This window comes from Neophocaena asiaeorientalis, unplaced genomic scaffold (genome assembly GCF_003031525.2).
Source record: "Neophocaena asiaeorientalis asiaeorientalis breed wild unplaced genomic scaffold, Neophocaena_asiaeorientalis_V1.1 scaffold134, whole genome shotgun sequence".
NCBI classification, from domain to species: Eukaryota; Metazoa; Chordata; class Mammalia; order Artiodactyla; family Phocoenidae; genus Neophocaena; species Neophocaena asiaeorientalis.
In genome coordinates, this window is record NW_020185339.1 from 33,128,669 (window position 1) to 33,153,223 (window position 24,555).

Genomic DNA, 24,555 nt, shown 5'->3' on the forward strand with positions numbered 1-24,555 from the left:
AGCTGGATGTTCATAAAGCAATTTTAATATCCATCAAATATCTAGGAGAAGGAAATAAGCTCTAACTAACAATGAAAAAATTGAAACACAGTAAGATATTTTTGACCTTTGGACTAGCAAAAGGTTTAAAAGATCAATAATACCCAATATTAGCAAAGATGTGGAGAAAGATATATTAGTTTCCTATTACTGCTATAAAAAATTACTACAAACTTGGTGCCTTAAAACAACACAAATTTGTTATTTTATAGTTTTGGAGGTCAAAAGTTCACAATGGTTCGCATGGAGCTAAAATCAAGGTGTTGGAAGGGCTGTCTTTGTTCTGGAAGCTCTAGGAAAAATCTGTTTCCTTGCCCTTTTCTGATTCTAGATGCTGCCTGCATTGCTTGGCTAATTGGCCCTCTTCCTTTATCTGCAAAGCCAGCAGTGTTGGGCCAAGTCTTTTTCATGCTACCATGTCTCTGGTTCTGCCTCTCTTTTCCTCTTTTAGAGATCTTTATAATTACATTGGGCACTCCTGGGTGTTCTAGGAAAATCTCCCTATTTTAAGGTCAGCTGACTGGAAACATTAATTGCAGTGCAAACTTAACTTCCCTTTTCCATATACTTTAACATATTTGGAGGTTCTAGGGATTAGGATGTGAATATCTTTGTGTGTGTGTGTGTGTGTGTGTGTGTGTGCATGTGTGTGTGTGTGTGTAGTGGTGGGAGGGCATTATTCTGCCTACCATGCCAGGTATTTTTAGTCACTGTTGGTGGTGTATATATTGTCATAATCTTTCTGGCAGATTGGCTTTAAAACATCCCTGAAGGTTACTGTGCGTCATGGGACTATGGTTGTATATTAATTCGATTTGCAAATTCCCTTTTTTATAGCACAGCTTTAAAACAGATCTCAAAAGAAGTATTGAAACTACTTACACTGGCCCACCTCCATCAAGCTTGGTGGCTGATGATCTACTCTTTCTGATTTCATAAGCAAGTCACAATCATTCAGAGATGGAAATAATTGTCCAAAACATTCAAAAACACATCAGACTTATTCTTACTGAGAGATGAGGAAGTCAGAAAGCCATTTTAGTGGTGAGATGAAGTGTCTCATGAATTTGAACAGAAAGAGTGAAACTGCTAAACCCTCTAGATCTTTGAGAAGTTCCATTATTCATTTAAGTGTTTATCTCATTGGGACCATCTCAGAAAATACACATTGTATTATCAAGAGAACTCTAGGGGTCAAACAGAAAATGTTCTTGAGCTGCTAACCATACAAATGCAGAAAGAACTAACACCTGGACCATGCTGAGGATGATAGGTTTAGTGTCTTCTCCATGACAAGGTTTGTCTGATAAACATCATCAACTCATTTTATTCTAATCAAATTATGTCCTTTTTATTGTTCATTGTCCTCCAGATCATACAGCTAGAGATGTTTCCAGTTACAACATCTCATTTGATTAGAATCCCTTTTTCAAGTTCTCCCACTTTACCTTGTTAAAATCTACAAATTTTTTCCTCTCTTCATCAAACTAAGCCATAACTTTTTATAATTTTATTATAAAAATTTAGTAAATATATATTTAAATGTATATCTGTCACTAAGTTTGAACCCTTGAGTGATTCTATACTAAGATACAAAACAGACTGATGTTATTATTAATATTACATAGCTCTGAGTTGAAAATAGATGGTTGCTATTTTTATAAATTAATAAAGTATCATGGACTCTCTATGACTGAATTTAGGATTATGAGCTTTTAAAGTGTTAAAGTGTTTATTTATTTGGTGTCGTTTTCTCACCCATAATAACAGACGGTTTTACTCCTAATGTGAAAGTCAGTTGTAGTTCTCCATCACTCCATCCATAAGGAAGCCCTTCTGGGGGAGTCACCATGTCTCTCCTAACAACAGTGACAGCGTAAGTCAAGGCTTAGTCATAATATTCTTACCTCTTTTCCTTCTTTCAGGGATTAGGAAAAATATAGCAGGTCTGTCATGCTCAGAATCTCTTTCTGATGACTTTTCAATCAGAACTTTTCTAGCCTGTTTCATATTACAGGGAGGAGCAATCATAGCACCAAAATTTCTTAGTCTTTTAGCCTCTTTTGTACCTGTCTGTTTGGATTAATCTCCAAAATACACAAACAGCTCATGCAGCTCAATAACAACAACAACAAAAACAACCCAATCAAAAAATAGGCTGAAGACCTAAATAGACATTTCTCCAAAGAAGACATACAGATGGCCAACAAACACATGAAAAGATGCTTAACATCACTAATCATTAGAGAAAGGCAAATCAAAACTACAATGAGCTATCACCTCACACCAGTCAGAATAGCCATCATCAAAAAATCTACAAATGATACATTCTGGAGAGGGTGTGGAGAAAAGGGAACCCTCATGCATTGTTGGTGGGAATGTAAATTGATACAGCCACTACAGAGAACAGTATGGAGATTCCTTAAAAAACTAAAAATAGAACTACCATATGACCCAGCAATACCATTACTGGGCATATATCCAGAGAAAACCATAATTCAAAAAGACTCATGCACCCCAATGTTCACTGCAGCACTATTTACAATAGCCAGGATATGGAAACAACCTAAGTGTCCATTAACAGATGAATGGATAAAGATGTGGTACATATATACAATGGAATTATTACTCAGCCATAAAAAGGAACGAAATTGGGTCATTTGTAGAGACGTAGATGGACCTAGAGACTGTCAGAGAGAGTGAAGTAAGACAGAAAGAGAAAAACAAATATCGTATATTAACGCATATATGTGGAATCTGAAAAAATTGGTATAGATGATCTTATTTACAAAGCAGAAATAGAGACACAGGTGTAGAGAAAAACATATGGATACCAAGGGGGAAAGGGGGGGGTGGGATGAATTGGGAAATTGGGATTGACATATATACACTATTGATATTATATATAAAATAGATGACTAATGAGAACCTACTGTATAGCACAGGGAACTCTACTCAGTCCTCTGTGGTGACCTAAATGGGAAGTAAATCCAAAAAAGAGGGGATATCTGTATACATATAGCTGATTCACTTTGCTGTACAGTAAAAACTAACACAACATTGTAAAGCAATTTTACTCCAATAAAATTATTTTTTAAAAAAGAGAAAAGCAATAGAGTCCTGTCTCTAGTCTATTGCAGGAGTGTTCCCGTCATTCACCAAGCTTCCTGCCAGATGTCAAGTGCTTTGCTTTGGACATTACTTGTGTATATTACTTAATTTGATATGCATAATATTACAAGGTCTGAAAAATGTATGGGCTTTGGAGTCATACAGTTCTGTTTTTTAATCCCCATTCCGCTGAAGCCAGACTCTATCTGTGTACCTTGGGCAATTCCCATCTTCATTTATAAAATTATAGATAATAACAATATGAATCCTGTAGGGGGGTTTGAGAAGATTAAAAAAGATATAGTGTGTCTAGGCATCCAGGTCATAGTAAGTGCTCAGTGAATGCTAGCCTTTTACATTTCTTTCTGCCTTCCTGCTTCCTTGTCTCCCTCCATCCCTGTTTTCTTTTTAGTCCAGTTATGTTTCCATTGCACACTCTGCCCCTCTTCAAAGTTTGTTCCTCATTTCCACTATGAAAGGTTCTCACTATGGTCTCCTAGTATTAGACCCAATCTCTAGTCTAACTAGACTAGACTGGAGTTTGAGCCACTTGCTGCACAGTATTTCTTGCATGTTCAAATCCAGAGTTAATGGACCTTTGACTTAGAAACTACCTGTCAGATGGTCTCCACTAGATTTTGATCTCTCAAGCCTGCACCCTTGAAAACAGCTCCCACTATGGGAAGAGTGTGGACAGCAGGTATACCAAACACAGGGGAGCAGGGAGAAGTCTTCAAATATTAGGTCCTGCTTGTGGGTCAACTGGTGGGGTCACATCCTCTTCATTACCTCCTCCAACAAACCTATAAAGCTCTGACCTGAAGTATAATACTCTGTTTGAAACCTGCCCCAGTGAAGCTGAGGGCCTGATGAAATGACCGACCATGTCAGTCTTCAATATTGCACTTTTTTTTGGTCATGTACAGTTGATGCAATAAGTGGCAACACTACACAAGACATCCAGGGAGAACCGTGATACACACACACAAAGATGGGGTGGAGGCCAGGGCTGGAAAACTCTTTCAGGATGATGATCAAGCACTGATCATTCCACAGCACCTGGAAACAATGCATCCACTGGAAAAATACTAATTTATGGGAGATCTGTTCTGCTGCCTCAGCATGGCTTTGAAAAAATTACTGCTCATGCAGTAGTGCAGTAGTATAGAATTTATATCTTCCCAGTTTTTAAAACACGTTCTAGCTCTTTTTTTAAAAAATACCTCAGGGTTTGAAGCATTTAAATGGGGCTAAAATTTGAATGTCTCTATTTTCCGCTCGCTTAGCCAAATCTTATAATCCCTTCAAGCTACATTCTCCCCACATTATCCATAAAGACTTCCGTGATCTTTCCTGCTCACAATAATCCCTCATAGAACTTACTGCCTGTTTCAAAATTGTGATCTATTTCATATGCTAAGCAGACTCTTAGTTTCATTTTTGAGTGAGTGTATTTGTCACACCAGTACCCATGACTGGATGCTAAATTTTGTTTTGCCTGATAACCCCAATGCTTCCAGCTCACATATTACCTTCTGCCAAATGTTCCTGATACCTTGGGTCACCTGCCAAGGTCTGTTCTCTGGCATCTCCTGCCCACTTGGCTGGCCTCTGTCAGGCTGCGTGAACATGACTTACCATGGTAAGTCTGTCTGTTATGTGGAGAACAGTTTCTGGGACCACTAATAAATATATTGATTTATATGTGTATATATATAAATATATAACAGTCTGTCTACCCACTGGACCAACAATGATGTCAGAAGCACAAAACGGTGACAGTAAATAAAGTTGCGATTCAACCTCTTAGACACATATCATGAAGAGAACAGGCATTTATGGTTAATCTAGGAACTATTTAAAGGATTAACCCTTATTCCATGTCATCATGTGGGACCCATAACAGAAATTACCATTACTGCGTTTTCAAATAGGAGTGTAGACCTTGCAAAAGAAAAATAAAGGTGAAAAATAAATGTGAAGAGGAACTTTAAATATTTTGAATAAAGCTATATAAAGTATTCCCAAAGCTGAAGAATATGTTAAAACTGGTGGACAGACATTTAAACAACCCTTTCTAAGTAACCTGTAAGCAAAACAGTTGAAATAACTTATCCTAAAAATATATGACCACTTGTCAAAACACTATGGCTCTTTAATTAAAATAGTTTCACACTTGTTGCTCTGCCCTACGTTCTAAAGGAACTGACTCCACTTTCAAAAATTATGACCTCAAAAGAAGTGCCCTACTAAAGTCAGGTCAACAGAGTTTTAAAGTCTACCAAGAGGCATAATGTCTATTTTTTTTTAAACTAGTCAATCTGCTTCTAAGAATGATGCATGAAACAGAAAAAAAAATTAGATTTTTAGATGTTACACAGTGAGATGTTTGTTGAATGTAATTTTCATAATTATTTTTTCAGTGCATTAATTCTTAATGCACTGAAATATTTTCAGGACTTTTCAGGAAATATCACTTCTCTCTACGTGCTTTCCAACTAGTCCAAAGAGTTCTTTTTAACACTTAACTGAGCATTTTATTCAAATTTTTATGTGGATATTTAATTACTGTGGGATCATACGTCAGTGGATATGACTTAATCTAATAGTATTGATGGTTCATTCTCTTGCTGTTGGTAAACATTTTACTTCTTGAAAAATCTCATGTTCTTTGGCTTTGTTGAAATAACGTTATGTTCATTCCTTTGTTCTTTCATTCAGCAAAATATTTATGGTAAAGCTGCAATGTACTGAACATGAGTTAGCTGTGGGAATGAAAAAATACATTTCCTCTCCTCAAGCTCACATGTTACAGGGGGAAGGTAGGTATGTAGGTACAAAGATAATAGGCAGGTATATAGATAAATTACAAGAATGAGAAGTATTGAAAAGATGTATCAACAGTGTTTTCACACATATATTCACCAAAATATGATCCTTGAATCGTTCCTCTTCTCTTTAAAAGCCTCTCTTCTAAAAGATTTCTCTCATCACCTTGAAGCACATAAAGCTATTACATACATGATGTGTATTTTATCTATATTATGTATCTATTTATATACATAATATACATAAATCTAAGATACACACACACACACAAGATGATGCGAGAAGCTTTCTAGGGGAGAGGCTGTTAAAGAAAAGAAAGGTTCAAGGATACATATATATGTGCAAAACCTTCCCATAGTTACCTATAAACTCTAGCAATTTAGCTCACAACTGTGTCCACCTCCTGGGCACTTTGTTCAGCAGTTGCTATCTTGATGCTAGGCTACACTGGTCCAGTTGTGAAACTGAAGAGTTTTTTAATCTCCTTACACCAATCTGCCAGAGTCCAGTTATGTAAAGCATTTATGAGAAACTTGCCCATAGATATAACTTCATCAGCCTCTGTGGTCATCACCACTGCCTAATCCTGCCACCTCCCCCACACAATGGCTCCTGCACTCGTTCCTGCCTGTATCCATCTTTCTGGCTTCTCACCTCTCCTACTCCGTCTCCTCCTCTCTCTTCCCTCTCTCACTCTCTCTCTTCTTGTCTAGTAAAAAGCCCAGAATGTTCTTTAGCTTATGAAGAGAAACTTCCTTCTTCTAAAGCCTTTGTATCAGAAAATAGATCCTGGCAGCGTGGGTTAGTTGAATTTAAAAGTGTGAGGTGGGAATTTTTACTTTCTACCTGAACCATTCATCCAAATAAAGATAGTCTTTCTCAAATGTCTCTACTTTTCTACTCCTATTTATTCTATTAAACTGTGAATTCCTCTCTGCAGCTACAAACTCCTGTGCGGTGTGTCACTGATCTTTGATCTCCCTTCCCCGTGTCCCCCGTCTCCAGCACCGGGTGCAGTGCACACTAGAAATGAATCTGTCAACGTTTTCTGAACTTAATGGAACAAAACTGATTCTTACCTTGATGATTATGATACTACTCCCAGCTAGAAAATTTTTCTTGTTCATTGCTCTGCCTTTTCAAATTTTAGCTACCTGTCCTTCTAATCTAATCTCGTCTCTGAAGCTTTCCCTTACTACGTTGGCTACACGTCTACACTGCTCTCTCTCTCTTTTTTTTTTGGTGAACTCCTAAGACACATTTTTGTTCTTTGCTTACTCTATAACATGTTGCATTTTTAATTCTTATATGTCTTAGGTATATCTTTTCTTCAATCTAGCAGAAAAGATGAGTAGGTGGGATAGAACTGCAAATTAAATACTTATGCAAGGAATTAAAGGAGTATATAAAAGTTAAGTGATGTAATTATAAATATTAAATGAATTTGAGATAAGATTTCCTCAGAGGGAAGTGTTCTTTACAATTTACCTCTTATGCTCTGTAGTAATGTGTGATTTATATGAGTCATGTTATACTTTACTGGAAACTGTTTATGCCTTAGTTCTAGTGAATTTCCCAAAACTACAGAAATATGTGATACAACCAATAGTTTTCACAATAAACGTACAAAAATTCTATTTAAAATATTCATAAAAATAAATAATTGCACTTTCTCTACAAGTATTCAGAATTGGCCTACTAATTTTGTTAAAATAAAATCTTTACAGCAGTAGTATCATATTCTAATGGTTTCTTTTCTTTTTTTTTTAACCAAACATTAAAATCTCTTCAATCATATAAGTTGAATTTTCCTACCATTAGAAAAGCCTAGGGTCTATTGCTTTTAAATCACTTAATTCTAATGAGGGAAAACCTTTCAGTAAAACTGCTGCCTCCATTTCCACCAAGTTTGCTACTTTTCTATTGCTCTTTTGTCTAAAATATGTGAATATAAAGTGGATTAGATCAGAGTTTAGCTGGTTATGGACTTGTTAGGACATTTGTATTAGATATTTTTAAAAAGCTTGACTGTATATGGCTTCTGGGGCTGTTTCCTTAAATTCACTCTCTCACCACATGCACTAGTTCCTTGCACTTCAACGTGATGCTCCCAGAGGGGGACAGAGTTTGCATGAGACTCAGTGCTGAAATGCCACTTCTTTATCCTCATCAAGCAGTTATTACTCTGGGCCTATTGCCGCCCTTGTAAGGCTCTGTGCTAGAGAGGCTCCAGGGATATATCATTATAAGCTATGGTTTCTGCTCTATAGAGCAGGAAAAGGTGAAATGCTGATCTGCAGTTCAGGTAAAATGTGCTGCAGGACTTGCAAGGAGGAATTCATCCCCTGGCTTTACTGAGGGCATTGGAATGGTCTTCAATGGTAAAGTGTAAATGAGCAGAGCAGGAGACAGATACAACCTGAGGAGGAAACAGAGGCTCACAGACATCCTGGAATAAGCATGCTGTGGTTGGGGCCAAGCAACAGCCCTCAGGGCTGGGTAGAGCCAGAGCACAGAAGATATGGGAGAAAACACAGCCAAGGGCAGACTGTGGAGAGCCCTGAGAGAGAGCTCCTAGAGTCTGGACTTCATTCTCGGACAATGGGAGTCATTGACAATATTTTTGGTTGAAAAGTGACATATACAACATGGCATTTCAGCTTGGAATCTTAGGAAGGTGAGCTGTGTAGGGCGAGTGGGACAAGCGGACATCTGGAGGCAGAAGGTTTCACTGGAAATTATTTTACAATAGTATAGAGGAGAGCCAGGACTGGAATGGTGGCAGAGAAATGAGCAGGGAAGGTATGGCTACAAGAGACGTAACAAACGATGAATCGATAGGCCTGGCTGGCTGACCAGGTGTTGGGGGAGAGAGAAAAGGAGTTAACAGATCTACTTTGGGGGCCCCATTTTCAACTCCTTGTATTAATTTGGTTTTTGAGGCCCAACCTCTCCCCCTTTTTCTCTGGGACTGCTTCACCCCCAGTCAGTTCACGGATGGATGCAGGACAATCCAGTCCCTGCTATTCCTTCCCTGGAATCCAGAATTAGACCCGACAGCCAAGAGTAGTCTCCCTCTGAGGTGTTGGCTGTGGCTATCTTCTTCTATGTGAACTGGAAAGCTGAAAAAGCTGCTTTACAGTAAGAGAGAAAAAGAAAGCAGAAGTGAAAGAGAAAAAGATGAGAGATGGAGAATAAGAGCTAGGACTGGGTTCCCTGTTACACTTTAGTCTCTGCTTTCATGTGTCCCTAAAATGCTACTGCATCCCTCCTCTTTAATTCTGCAGGGCATCCTTATAATGCAGTAATACATTTCCTTCTTTGATTAAGCTGGCTTGGCAGGGTTATTGTTACTTGTAGCCAAAATGGTCCAAACTGATATATTCCTCAGCAGGGGCCCTCCATCTTCAGTCAACTGGTGCTCTGGCCACTCTGTACACACTTCAGTACTTTACTGACTCCACATTTTCATGCCATTTCCTTCATCTAGAATGCCTTTCCCTTCTAAATCCTGCTGACTCTGCCTGCATAAATCCTGACTAGCCTTCCTTCCATCTCTCTTTATGAAGTACTTTTTGAGTGAGTCCATAATATCTGCAAATTTTAATGTTACATTTTCCCACTTCAAGTCCCTGATTTTAGTGAACCTATTGCAAGAATAATTAAAACTATATAAAGAAGGTAAAAGGTGGTGGATGGTTGTAGGAAATCAGGAAATTTATGCTCTCACATATACAATTTTTTTTTCACATATATAAATTTAAACAGATTAAAAGATAGGGCTTCCCTGGTGGCGCAGTGGTTGGGAGTCCACCTGCCGATGCAGGGGATGTGGGTTCGTACCTCGGTCCAGGAGGATCCCACATGCCGTGGAGCGGCTGGGCCCGTGAACTATGGCCTCTGAGCCTGCGCGTCCGGAGCCTGTACTCCGCAACGGGAGAGGCCACAGCAGTGAGGCCCGCTTACCGTAAAAAAAAAAAAAAGATAATGGTCTACTTGGCTACTAGTACCTTTGACTTTAAGATGGGTTCAATGAGGTACCAGTAGGCCACTTGGCCAAAGCAGATATTTTACATATAATAGTATGTTAGGAGGACTATTAGATGAAAAAAGATAAAATAGCCTTTAAAAAGTAATGCACGACATTATTGCATAAGTGCTATAAATTCAATTTTATAAATATCCAGAGGAGGTCCTATAGCAAGTGAGAGACAGATATGGAACCTTGCCAATGCTTCCTTACTCAAAGTCCAGGGCTTTCTTCACTATGCTAAACTATCCCATGGGAAATAAAAAAGAAATACATCAATTTTTAGATGAGACAAATAATTCAATTTCATTTAATTTTTAAAAACCATAATGTATTTTAAATCCTCATCTACTAAAATAATAATATACTCTAGGAACCCTCTTGAGCCTCTCACACCTCGGCTATGTTATATACCAAAAAAACCCCAAAACCAAAACAAAACAATAACACTAAAACACTTAATCTCTTATAAAGGCCTCTCTTTGCCTGTAGCGATGAGAAAACCAATCTGCTATCCTGTGAAATCTCACATAAATTCAGAACACAATGAAGTTTACTTTCCCTTCAGCAATGGAGCCTTTGTTCTGGTCACTTACAATGCCTCTGGAGAGGAAAACACAAAATTGCCTTATGAAAGTAAGAAGAAAATGTCTAGCAAATGGATGGGTATTTAATGAACAAGATAAAGTGCCAAGTAATAGTTAATGTCTCTTTCCGCTCGATTCAAAGGAACACCCCTAAGACCCCAAAGCATTCACACCAGAAGATTACACGAGTAGCACTGATAAGCACAATGCCATTGTACAAAGAATCTGTTGCTAAGCAGGGCAGAAATATTGTTTACATGAAAATGGAATGATCTCTGGTGAATACTGAAAGAAAGTGATAATTTCCATAAGCAGAAAAAGCATTTTTATATTATTCCATTTAAACTGCTCTAAAGCCCTAAGTTGCTTTGGCAATTGCTCATCCCTGCTTTGTTGGCTTATATCATCCTCATCTCTGCAGCTTTCCATTTACTAAATGGCAGGCGTTTTTTTGTTTTGCTTTGTTTTGTTTTTTTCCCTGAAGCTTTGGCAAAAATACCACAACCATTCTGTATGGTTTCCAGGGGCCACCTTTCAATGGTCATACAATGACTTTTTGGTGCCCTTTTCATAAAAGCCCAGTTGGTTTATCCTCTCAGTAAAATTGCTGAAAATATGATCAGAGAAGGCTCCATTTATAGCAACTGTAAACTATGCATTTCTCTAGCTTTATGGAGCCTTTCACTGTGTAGTGTTTGTTTACTGAGAACAAAGCAGGGAGTGGCTTCAGTGAGAGGAGGAAAATACAAAGCCACTTACCTGCATTACAATAAGGAGGTCAAAGACCAAGATGAAAGAAGCCAGGAAGGCTCTGGAAACTTCATCACTGGGCAAAAATCCCCGATTCAGCTTGTCCCAGCTGATCCAGTCAGTTGTAATGACAAGTACAACCACAGATGTCAGAGTGAAAAGAACCGTCCTGAAAGGAACAAGACACTCAGTAAAAAACATTAGACGTAATAATATAAACAGTGCAGAGTGCATGTGATCTGCTGTATTAAAAGTCTACCCCTTGCCAAGTACCTATCCTAAGGCATAGTCACCAAAGGAAGATGAAAAAAGAAGCAAATTAAGAGCTTTCTTTCAAAAGCAATTAGAAAATGGTATGACAGCATCTTTTCCAAGATTTTCCCTAAAGGGCAATAAGGTAATGGTTATAGAACAAATAGTTAACAATAAAAAATTACAAATAATCTTGGTTAGTGCAATATATGTCCCAAAGAGAGCATTGGTTGTAACTCTCATTACACATACATTGTTTTACTGAGGGTGGTGAACAAACATATATAGGAACATAAGGCAGATGGGTAAGGAAGTCTTTGGATTCCATGGTTATTCTACAGAAGAGAGGGAAGATAGACTGGTCCCTTCATTATTCCCTAGCCTGATGAGCTCTGTAGAGGAACCACCTCTACGGGCCAACTGTGTAGCCTCTTCTCCTCATGGTACTCATATCATAGATATCTTGTGGCCTAGTGACCTGTCCAGGTCACACCATGTCTAATCCTCCATCCATCGTTATAAGATACTAGGGGCCTGAGATTTTTCTCTTACTTATTTTTGTAGCTCCTGTAAAATCTTACATAATTATATGCAGATGGAGTTCAAAGAATGTTTGTTGAAACTGTAATAATTATCAATTAAGCTTTTTATAGAAATCAAAACATATTTAAATTAGTCTTTAATATTGACGTTCAAAGTAAATCTGAAATCTGGGCAGTGAAAATTCAATATGCCAGAGAATTGTCCATAATGTTGTAAAGCCTCTGCTTTCAGAACTATATTTGTATACAGAGATTGTTTTGAATTATAAAAAGGAAAATAAAGAACACCAAATATTTTGAAAATAATTTTAACGTAAAGGAATAAATAAATAAGAGAAAAGAAAAATGGAATAATATGAATCATCCTGGAATTCTCTTAACAATTGAACAGAATACAAATTTCTAAACTGAAATTTTGGTTTTCCTTTTCACAACTTCTTATTTGGAACAAGTTATACTCTGATAAAATAAGTATAATGAACTCCTCTTTAGATTTTTCCCCCATGAATAGAAAATATACATTTTTTTTTAATTTTGGAAAATAGATTTTTTAAAATTTACTTATTTTATTAAAATTGCAGACTCTCAAAAGAATTTGACTCATGATCTCCAAAACATAAATTAAAAATTATCTTTGCTACTGTTTAGAATATCTTTGAGCATTTCCAGAAGTTCAAATGGATTAAATGAACATGGGAGAAATCCAAAATAATTATTAAAATACAAATAGAAAGAAATTGCAAATATTATATAGTCAAACATAAGAATATTGGAATTTTAAACAAAATTTTCTCCAGGTTAAGTTGATTCATTTGTTTTTGTCTTTTTGAGTTTGAGAAACTTCAAGGAAATTTGAATGCAATTACCACAATTTCTTTTGTCAACAAGGAATATAACAACTTCCATGAAGAATAGATAAATATTGACTATTCTTTGAATCTCATTTTGGTGATAAGGGTACTTCCTCATCACTCTTGGCTTTTCATATGTGTGTTTCACAAGGATGCTATGAATATATATAATTCTTCAGGATGTACTGTATGACCGTACAGGTTGGTAAATGGTTGGGATCCCAATTCTCTCAAGCTCCCCCTTCTTTTCCTCCCCAGCTTCCTTCACAAGACCCCACACCTTCCTGTTATCCAGCACTACAGGGTGAAGTCTTGGTGAAACATGGGTACTCCAGCACCTCACTCCAACTCTATGGCCAGCATCCATCCTGTTGGTTCAAGCCTGTGGTTGACAGGTTATTTTTTTTTTTTTTTTTTTTTTGATTTTTTTGATGTGGACCATTTTTAAAGTCTTTATTAAATTTGTTACAATATTGCTTCTGTTTTTTTTTTATGTTTTGGTTTTTTGGCCCCGAGGCACGTGGGATCTTAGTTCCCCCACCAGGAAAAAATGAACCCATGCCCCCTGCGTTGGAAGGCAAAGTCTTAACCACTGGAATGTCAGGGAAGTCCCAACAGGTTAGTATTTTTAATATCATCCTTGCATTTTCCCCGAGAGCTACCTGGAAACTTCTTTTTGTGAAGACAGATGATTACATTGGAATTCATACTCTAATGTTACTTTGTTGGTCTAAATATGTAAACTGATACTGTAAAATTAAATACTAATGCAGAGGAATATTTTTAGGTGACAAAATCTGAGATTTTGGAATAAGCGTTTGTTGAGAAATCACAAACCTCATCTATTACAAGATTTATAAGGGAGTTATTCTTTTTTTAAATTTATTTTATTGAAGAATAGTTGATTTACAATGTTGCATTAATTTCTGCTGTACGGCAAAGTGATTTAGTTATACATATATATATATATATATATATATACATTCTTTTTCATATCCTTTTCCATTATGGTTTATCACAGGGTATTGAATATAGTTCCTTGGGGTATTCAGTAGGACCTTGTTGTTTATCCATTCTATATATAACTGTTTGTATCTGCTAATCCCAAACTCCCAATTCATACCTGCCTTACCCCCTCTCCCTTGGCAGCCACAAATCTGTTCAAAGGAGTTATTCTTATTCATGCTAACAATTTCATTGTGAATAAAGTCATTAAAATTAATCATTAAGACTCTTTGGTAATTAGAATTTATCATAAAGCCTGTTGTATAAGAGCTTCCTGAGATCAAATCTGCACCAATTCATGTCTTAGATGTTTGCTTTATTTGATACATTTCATTTATCCAATATGTAATAATACTCTTCCTAAGACCTTTTCATAGGTGTTTTCCTGGCTTTATTAAGTACTTCTGTTTTGACAAAGAGTATTGCTACAGATCTTAAGAAAAAGTTACTGGTAATATTTTATTACTCTAAAGAGAAATTAAAGGAGGTATTCTGCCCTATATTTAATATTTAATACTAAAAAAAGAATAAAAATGGCAATCATTAAATATGAATCCATAGAGCTCAGAGAAAGCTGTAAAAATAAGTCAAGAGAACGGAATAAAGAAAAGGAAAAGGGGGACCAAAATACATTAATTGGTCATTTCACCTCCAAAATTATATTCAATGCCTTATCTAGATATAGGTATGGAAGCAAATGTATTGCTTGTGGCTTGTTTTTCTGAGCCACATCTTGTAAAATTGATAGACTTTACCATGCTAAGATAATTCAGTTAAAACACCAGTTTAAAAGAACCATGACTCAATTACAAATTACTGTTACAGTCATATGCCACTTGTAATGTGTCAGGGTCTGGTATAAGAGCTTTACACAAAATAGTATAATCCTTACTACAAGTCTACTGTCACCACCTCCAATTTACAAGTGCAGAAACTGAGTCACAGAAAGTTCAAATAACTGGACCTGAGTTAAAGACTTTATACGTTATATAAGATATAAGATGATTCAAACCTAGGCTGACTCATGACAGTATGTGTCACAATCATTGTACGTATTGTCTCTCATAGGAAGCACTTGATTTTACACTCTTGTTACTAGGTCTGTAGCTAAGATTTCACTTATTTTCCATTTTTATTATAAGTATAATGTTGGAAAATTATCATCCAGGAATACTTAATATTGAAACGTAAAACTCACAGAGACTCTGACAAGGACTGACAGGAAACAGTTAACAGGGATATTTTCATGGCAGTGAAAATGGACCCTCAGGGATGCTAACCATCAATGCAGCACCCTTGGGTTTTTATTTAACCAGTATGGTTGAAAAGATGTTTACTCTGGATCACGATTCTTGGGAGTTTCAGCTTCTCTTTTTAAATAGCATCCAATTAAACAATTATCTGGATTATTTCCTTTCAATATGCAGCCAGCACCAGCAGGACATCCTGGCTCATCAATTCTACTGTCTCTGGTTTCTGGCCACCAGTCAAAGGGAAAGAACTCATCCATAATTATCAGCTCAAGTGGTTAGTCTCACTTCCCTGTTTTCAGATTTCCAGTTTGTTTGCTTTTCCTCAATTGTTGCTAATTCCTCTTAGATTAATAGGAATTAGAATGTGAGACCAAGAAAGGTTAACAGAGCTTTTTTAATTCACTGCTTCCCAATCTCTGGGCTGGGCTCCTGGGAATCACAGAGTTGCTAAGAAGTGTGAATTTATATGTGCACTACGAGTTGTCTGTAAAGTGAAAAAATGAAATGTTTCCAGAGAGGTTAGGGGACTCACTCATGTCACACAGACTGCCAAGGACAGAACTACCATGAGAACTACTCTGAGCAAGGACTTGCCCTGTAGTAAACCACTTTCTCTCTTTTGCTAAAAATCTTCAGATATGCTAATTTTTTTTTTTTTTTTTTTTGCAGTATGTGGGCCTCTCACTGTTGGGGCCTCTCCCGTTGCAGAGCACAGGCTCCGGACGTGCAGGCACAGTGGCCATGGCTCACGGGCCCAGCCGCTCCACGACATGTGGGATCTTCCCGGACCGGGGCACGAACCCGTGTCCCCCGCATCGGCAGGCAGACTCTCAACCACTGCGCCACCAGGGAAGCCCATGCTAAAAATTTAATATCATCTGGATCTCAACTGGGAACATACTTTATAGCCTACCCAAATATCTATTGTGTATGTTGACTGGAAACAGAGTAGTACATATAAATGAATCAAGATAATTCCCCAATTTGGTTTAATTCATAGTCTAAACCACTCTTTCACACTAATTTCTGGATTTTAAAAAATACTGAACTTCTATTTTAAGTAATTAAATTAGTTAATATTGTTTTTCTTCTTCTAATCATAACCACTTTAAGATAGACTTATTGCATAGTTAAACAGCCTGAAATCAGGGATTAAATCAATAGAGAAAAGAACTGGCATTAGGCTTCGATTATCCACAGAGGGCTAACTCAGTGTTAGTTATCACACAATTTCATTTTGATTAAACCAGGCAGCAGGAATGTACAGAATCTCCTAACTAAAAGAATATATGTTGAACCAAACAAAATTGCCAAAATTTGACCATGTTTTATCCTACTAAAAATAGCAATTTCATGTGATTCAACATAATAAATATGCTTTTATGTGTTTTAATATATTAGCAATTTTTCATGTTCTAAAATGTTTATAATCTTTGATTCCAGTCATGAATATCATATTCCTTTCTGATCTTGCTGCACAATTACTGTGATGGTTACAGGAAGAAAAAATCACTTTAATTTCTTTCTATAATACTTGTGTTAAAATTTCGGAACTCAATCAAAACAAGTCAGATCGTGTTTCATGATTTCTCATAGCAATATAAAAATCTGCAAATCTTATTAAAAATGAAAGGTTTAATGTTATCACTACAAGAAAGAATGAATGCATGGATCAAGATAGCAAATTTAATCTCACAATTAAGTTAGATATAGTCTCATATTTCAAAGTATGAAATACATGAAATGAAATGTGGCATGGCAATAGAATTTTAAATGATTTAATATCATAATTTCTCACCACGTCGTTTAGAGGGAAAAATACAACAAGCAGGCATAAACAGAAGAATGCTTTCCTTCACTTCTCATTGCAAAACTGAGAGCCAGTTCAAGCATCCAGTTCCATTCTGAATATCAACTACCAGCACAGAGAAGTCACAGATGGCCATGAGAGAATGCTGACACTTTCCATTTTGCTTGTTTTAATGATCAATGTTGCCATTGCAACTCTGTTAGTAAAACAATCACCACTTGGGTCCTCAAGCCAGTTCATCCTGAAATTCATGAGTTTACTCAGTACTGTAGCCTAGCTGACGAAGTCAAGATTGCTCCTTAGAATTCTGTAAGGAAATGGTTTTAGTGTCCTTCCAGTTTCCCACTCTTGGGATCAGGAAGCACCAAGGGAACACAAAGGTGATGTTTGCTAAATGACCTAGGGAGGGAGCACAGCTTCTCCATGTGGCTTTCATTAAGTAAACATCACAGTCAGTTCTTGGCCAACCTGAACACACTTGTTAAGATAGGATCCCTGAGAAAGAAGATGCAGTTATTAACTTGTCTTATTTGTGGCTGCATTGGGATCTGGAGTCTATAAAGGAAATTATTAGACTCTAATGTTGTCCATTAAAGTATACATTTATGTGTTATTTATATCTGTCTATTATTCCATGAAGGAAAGTGCTCTGAACATAGCAGGAGCTCAAAAAACACTGAGCAAATTGGAATGAAGAAGGAACTTGTTGGTAACTCTTGTTCCTGAAAGGGCATGAAAGAGGTGGCTGAAAAAGGCACTTCTGGGTTGGGCCATTTGGCCACACAGATTGTAATTTATGTGGACAGTGTCCTGGCATCCTAATCTATGTAAACAATGTCCCTTGGAGTTCTGCAGTGTCCAACTATCGCAACTTTATGTGGAGCCCTGGCCATTGGCAGTCTTGATATAAGAGGTGGAAATGAAATGACCACATTTCTTTTAGTGGCTTGAATTCTTCTACCTATGTTTGAGTGATGTTAGTTTACTCAGAGGTTCTTAAAAGTAGCTTATTGATACAGAGCAGAGTTAGTCTTGGTCAGGAGAAATCATTTTATTTTCTTTGTGTTTCATAGTTTTAGGGGTGGAATAAAACACGCGTTCTAGGAAAAAGTACTTAGTAGACTGCAAAGTCCTTAGGATTTGGGCTGTGTCATTCATTACTGATTATCAATGACCAGCACACTGTTGATATTTAAAAAACAGTATGAATAAATCAATCTATTTAACCTGATGTAGGAAATACTTATCCCTTACCCTTCACCAAGTTCAGATACTTCTGCAACTCATGGTACTTCCTCCAGTATTTACAGAGCAAAGAAAGAGGCCTGTGCAATGAAAAATTAGGTTGCATGGACTTAGTGGGCATGTTAATCTTCTGTGTCTCTTAGCAAACTCACCAGCACAATTTTTCTTCCTAGTGAATTACCTTGTAATTACTAAATAATTCACCAATTCAGTAGGATGAAGCATATGAGATATACTCTACTAATTGTTACCCCAGGTATAAAATATTACCACAAGTTCAGTAATGAAAGTGGTAATAAAGATAAGGGTATAAATAAACGCTCATTAACTACAGATAATGCCAGCAAGAACTATACCCGTTATTGTTTATTTAATGAAAATAAAACGATAGCTATGATACTCCAAACATACTTTTGACTTTTCAAAATGCAAAGTAGAAAATTTAAGTTAAACATACCATGTTGCATTTTTTTCCTGTTAAATTTGTTTTTTTAAAAAATAAGAAAAACCAGGATCTTCTGGGGTGAGCAGGACGAAAGTATGCTTTATTTGATTTAAAAATAGGATGAATTTACATACTGGGTTAAAAATAAAGGTTCAGGTAAAATTTTGTGACTTTGTTGAAGCCAGCCAAGATGTTTACATAAGTCAAACCAAGACCAAAAGTACATTTTCAGTATCATTTCAAATATCTGTTGAAGAATGTATCATCAGGAGACTGTCCATTGGGAAGAATGCTTTCAGAACTCTCCACAAGTATCCCTGGAAGAAAGAATCTTTTCAAAGACATTGAGGACATGATATAATGGCTAGGAAAGTAGAGATTATGAACATAAAATACTTTTCTTTTATGAAAGAAGACTACAAAGTAGACTCCAGGAACAGAAAAATTCCTTAAAGTTATGCAAAAATATTTAAAGGAAATAATGTCATGTCACAATGGAAGATCAAAAAATTTATATTAGGTTTCATAAGGGACATGATTCATTCTTGAATTCTAATGGAAAAGATTTTTTAAAACATCTAAAGCTTTATGACCGCAGATATATATTTATTTTCTCTTGGGAACCTGTGAAGAATCTTTGATTTATTTATAAATAATTCAGGACCAGCTAGAAAAAATACCTCACTCAAAAATAGGGAAAGAGCATGTTGGCACTAGTGATCAGAGGACCAACTTATAAATTTGATTTAATTAAGGATAGATTGTTGGCAATTTAAAAGCAGATCATCCACCTTGTCTGGTCAACCCAGTGGAGAATTTTGAAGCTACGTAAAAGTGTAATTTTATCAAGAATTTAGATAGCTCCTTGGTAGAAAAAGCAATTTCAGGTAATGTACAAGATTGAAAAACAGTTGCTTTTGAAAGAGAAAGTCATATTGTAATGCATGCAAGGGCACAGAGAATTCAAGAAACATTTATTGAGCATATAAGGCACAGACATAAATTGAAGGGACATAGGAATGACCTCTGCCCTTAAGGAACTTGTCACCAGCTAAATGATGGCAGTATATACAAAACAATCAAACCCGAAGTTAAGCAAAAACCATGATGCTATGGAAGTTTTCAGGAATATCTGATTTATTTTTATTCAGGTATGAAAAGTAGCTAGGACATTTAATAAAATTAGACCTAAAAAATGAGTAGATTGCAATAGTGGAATGGATATTGCAGGCAAAAAACGAATTTGAAAGAAAATATGGAAATGGTAGTGGGTGGTAGTGAAGTATTAGGGAAGAGTGCCAGATGTTTCCAAAGTTTCTAGGTTTTGTGACTAAAAAGATTGTGACGTCACTAACTGAAGTGAGAAATATGAAAGAAACCAGGAATGAAATATTACGAATCCTGTTTTGAACACCTTGTTGAGTTTAAGGAGCTGGTGGGACATCTATACAGGAATGAATAATAGTCAACTGGAGATAGGAATCTGGGTCAAGGAAAGATCAGGCCCTGAATTTTGATTCATTCAAATACAAGTAATTGTTAAAGACATGATGATTAATAAAATTTTTCAGATAAAAAAAGAAAAAGGAATAAAAAGAACAGAGAAAATCAAGGACAGAGTCTTGAAGATCACCTCTTTTTATGGTATATCCAGAGAAGGCTGGAGGATGACAAGGCCATAGACATATGACATGATATATGAAGAAATCCAAAATAAAACAATATTATAGAAGCCAGAGAGAAAGATAATTTCAGGAATGAATTTGTGGTCAAAACCCCCAGATACTACATAGAGGTTTTATGGGATATAGACTGAAGATGGACCACTGTAGAGCACACTTCTTTCTTTAACACGACTCCTTTGAAAATTGCAAAATTGGATGTAAATATAGTTTCAGATATTTTCTCTGTAAACTCAGATATGGGCCTAATTTGTGTTCTGCTCCCAGGATCTCTACTAGTAAAGAGGAAGAGACAAATTATTTGGGTAATCAATTTAAAACCATTTGGTTGCAATTAGCCAAGTAATTGACAATTTTATTAGAGTTTATGCAAATATCGCAAGCAAAATCATTGTTTTGCAGGATGGCTTCAGTCCTGGAGGGAAGTTAAAGCACAGATCGACAAAGAGTAGAATGTAGACAACTGCAGTAATGCATGAATGATATGGTTATAATGATACAGAGGATAAATAAAAAATATATTTGAAAGCAAAATTAATAGAACTTATGCTAAACCCGGATAATACTTAATGAAGTAGGGAAGTTGGAAAGAAAGTTGGTTTGAGAACAGACTATGAGATAGCTATTCAGAGAGCTGCAGAAACCTATATTTGCCCTGGTAGTACCCTCGGCCCTGCAAGCGGGCAAAATTCTAAGATGACCTTCAATGATCCTTGACCTTGTATGATCTCCTCCCCTTGAGTCTGGGCAGAACCTATGAATACTGTGAGATATCATTCCTGTGATTATGTTACTTTATATGTCAGAAGGGATATTTGCAGACTTAATTAAGATTACTAATCAGTTGGCCTTTGGTTAATCAAATGGGAGATTATCTGGGTGGGCCTAACCTAATCACATGAGCTCTTTAAAAACAGAGAGTTTTCTCTGGCTGGTAGCAGTAGAGGCAGTTGGAGAGATTTGCAGTGTGAGAGGGAGGTTCTCTGTTGTTGAGATGGAGGGGGTCATGGGACAAGAACATGAGAGACACTCTAGGAGTGGAAAGCAGCCCTGGCAGACAGCATGAAAATGGGGATGTCAGTCCTCTAACTACAAGGAACTGAAATCTGCCAACAACAGGAAGGAGCTTGGAAAGAACCCTGTGCTCCAGATGAGAAGGCAGCTGACAACTTGACTAAAGCCTGACCAGAGAATCCAGACACATCTTGCCAGCCCTGACCTACAGACTATAAGAAAATAAATGAGTGTTGTTTTTTTAAACACTATGTTTGTGGTGATTTGTTATACAGCAAATAGAAAACGAATACAGCTCTAGAAATTTAGGATTCTTGGGATCCTAAAATAATTGCTTATTGGAAATATTTCCAAGTCACATATAGAAATGCTTAGCTCTTGAAATCTGAGATAATTAAGATCAATTAAAATCATTACCTATCCAATCTGGAAAATAAAGCCAGGCTTCTGTGAAACATCTAATCACAGGAAAATGCTCACTGAATTAAAAAACCAAAATTAGCCTTAAAAAAAGTTTTGGTCCAGCTTCTTGTCTTCAAGTGCATAAATAATTGTACAGGGAAGGTTCTATTGATGTCTTTTCTTAAAATGTAACAAGAAAAAACAATGCTTTCAAAGTGCATCGAAGCATATTAAAATGCCACCTAATACCTAAATGCAATTTCTCTTAGTTAAATTTAACTCTCCTTGCACTAAAAGGTTATTAGTCAGAATCTACTCCATGAGAAAAACTCTTCATATATTTAAAAAGAAAACCTCGTCAAGGGAAAGGGAAGAACAGGCTTCTGGTCATGGCTTATAGTACTTATTTATGTGCACTCAGAAAAGTCAGTTACCCTCTCAGGATTAATTTCTTATCTCTGAACTGGTGATAATGATTATGATGATGATGAAGAAGAAGTAAATGATGATGATAGCAGTTATAAAGTATTAGGTAGTTATATTACTGCACCCATATACTCAATTCTCAAACCAATCGTATGAGGTAAGTACAATTAATCACCTCGTTTTGCATAAGGAACACTGGACTGAGAGATTACGTAATCCAAGATCGCAAATCTATTAAATATGGAGCTTAGATTTTAAACCCATGTGTCTCTGACTTCAATGCCAAGCTCTTAGCCACTGTGCTATTCTGACTTACCTATTTATGATGTTGTGAGGAATGTATGTGAGATAACTGAAGATTTTAAATATTGTTTTTATAATTTAAAGGTAATAATCCAATCATTCTTTAGGCTTATTTCTCCAAATTATTCAGCAGGTATTCAAGGATAAAGCTACTACGAATTATCTCACTCTCAAGTAGTTAAGGAGATTTTCTTTGAATTATAAGACTTGTGCGTTTTTTTAAAAACTTAGAGGTGATGTGTTTAACACACAAACCCTTATTTCTCATTGATAATAATTTGCTCTGCTTTGTTTGGTAGCATTGTTAAAAAAAGTAGGACCTTGTTGTTTATCTATTTTATATATAGTAGTTTGTATCTGCTAATCTCAAACTACTAATTTATCCCTCCCCCTGGAGAAAGTTAAAAAAAGACTACCCACCCTGGAGCTGGTTGTGTGCTTGCACAGGCACAGAAATATCTGATTTGGCCCAATGCAGACTTGGAAAGTATCATCCATTAACTTAATGAAATTAGGTGATCTTCAAAAATTATCATCATATTATGATTAATTTCAAGAACATTTAAAGGATATAAGGTGTGTGACTCTCTGGTAGGTAGTTTCCAAAGGGAGGTTTTTTTTTTTTCTGAAATAAGTAAAATTTGGATGAATTAACTCATCCAGTTCAAACTTGTACATTTTCATTATACTTAGTTTACTGGCCCCATTCGCGGTAGCTACAATTTAGACCCTTATCATTCTAACACCATCCATTCCTCATCTAAGAATGAAGGGCTCTAGTGCCATTCTGCCTTCCTTTCCAGTTGAGGGATTTTAGAAGGTCATCCTTTTTTCCTCATTTCCACTGTAAGATGTTTATACTCTTTCCTGGTTCACAGATCTTTTGACACTGGTGATGCCACATGAATTTCACTGTGTGTTTGGTAACGAGATGTTGGGACTGCATGAGCCCAATAAGAACTATTACAGCATACTGGATGGGAACCTTCAAAAGAAATGCCAAACATCTACTCTTATGCTTGTGATAATAGTTCGAACTGTTCATTGTGGGATACAGGAGTCTAAAATGTTGGTACTAGCTGGTGGGGACTCTTTCTTCCTACATTCTTCCCCTTCCAGACCCCAGATGGGCCACCCTCAAGGAGAAGTGAGATGTGTATAGGAGGGGGAAGTGGGAAATGCTGCCATAGAGTTGAAGCTTAACTACAGAACAATGCAATATATATAGAGAAAAAAACTCAGCCATAAAATAGAATGAAATAATGCCATTTGCAGGAACATGGATGGACCTAGAGATTATCATACTAAGTGAAGTAAGTCGGAAAGAGAAAGACAAATACCATATGATATCACTTATATGTGGAATCTAAAATATGATACAAATGAACTTATTTACAAAACAGAAACAGATATAGAAAACAAATTTATGGTTACCAAAGGGGAAAGAGGGTGGGGGAGGGATAAATTAGTAGTTTGAGATTAGCAGATACAAACTACTATATATAAAATAGATAAACAACAAGGTCCTACTATATAGCACAGGGAATGATATTCAATATCTTATAAATAAACCATAAAGGAAAAGAATTTGAAAAAATGTGTGTATATATATCATATATTTATATATAACTGAATCACTTTCCTGTACAACAGAAACTAACACAACATTGTAAATCAACTATACTCCAATAAAAAAATTTTAGAAAAAAGAAAAAAGAGAAAAACATGTGAAAAGAAAAACAAAGAAAATTAGTCTTTTAAAATCCCTTCTTTCTAGTACTTAAATGTATGACTTTTGATCCTGAAAGAGTTTTCTGAACCTATCTTATCAAATTGTCTTAATCTATGCTTTGCTTTTCGAGATAAGCCTTGACTAGACCCCTATGCCTGCTTGTGCCAAGCCTCAAATTCTTACCTGTTTATACTTGTTAGGGAAAGTAATTTTTCCTTTTCTACCAATAGCCTTTTTTGTCATGGTG

At 36.3% G+C, this 24,555-nt stretch overlaps 1 protein-coding gene across 1 annotated transcript in view; it reads right to left on the minus strand.

The window, feature by feature from the left end:
* LOC112394217 (transmembrane protein 117-like) overlaps positions 1-11,514 on the minus strand; it is a 94,301-nt gene extending 82,787 nt beyond the window's left edge. Inside the window, exon 1 of the mRNA XM_024736890.1 lies at positions 11,356-11,514. Coding sequence (XP_024592658.1) covers positions 11,356-11,361 — 6 coding nt within the window. The 5' untranslated portion in view covers positions 11,362-11,514. The remainder of the gene's footprint in view (positions 1-11,355) is intronic.
* Positions 11,515-24,555: the final 13,041 nt, after the last annotated feature.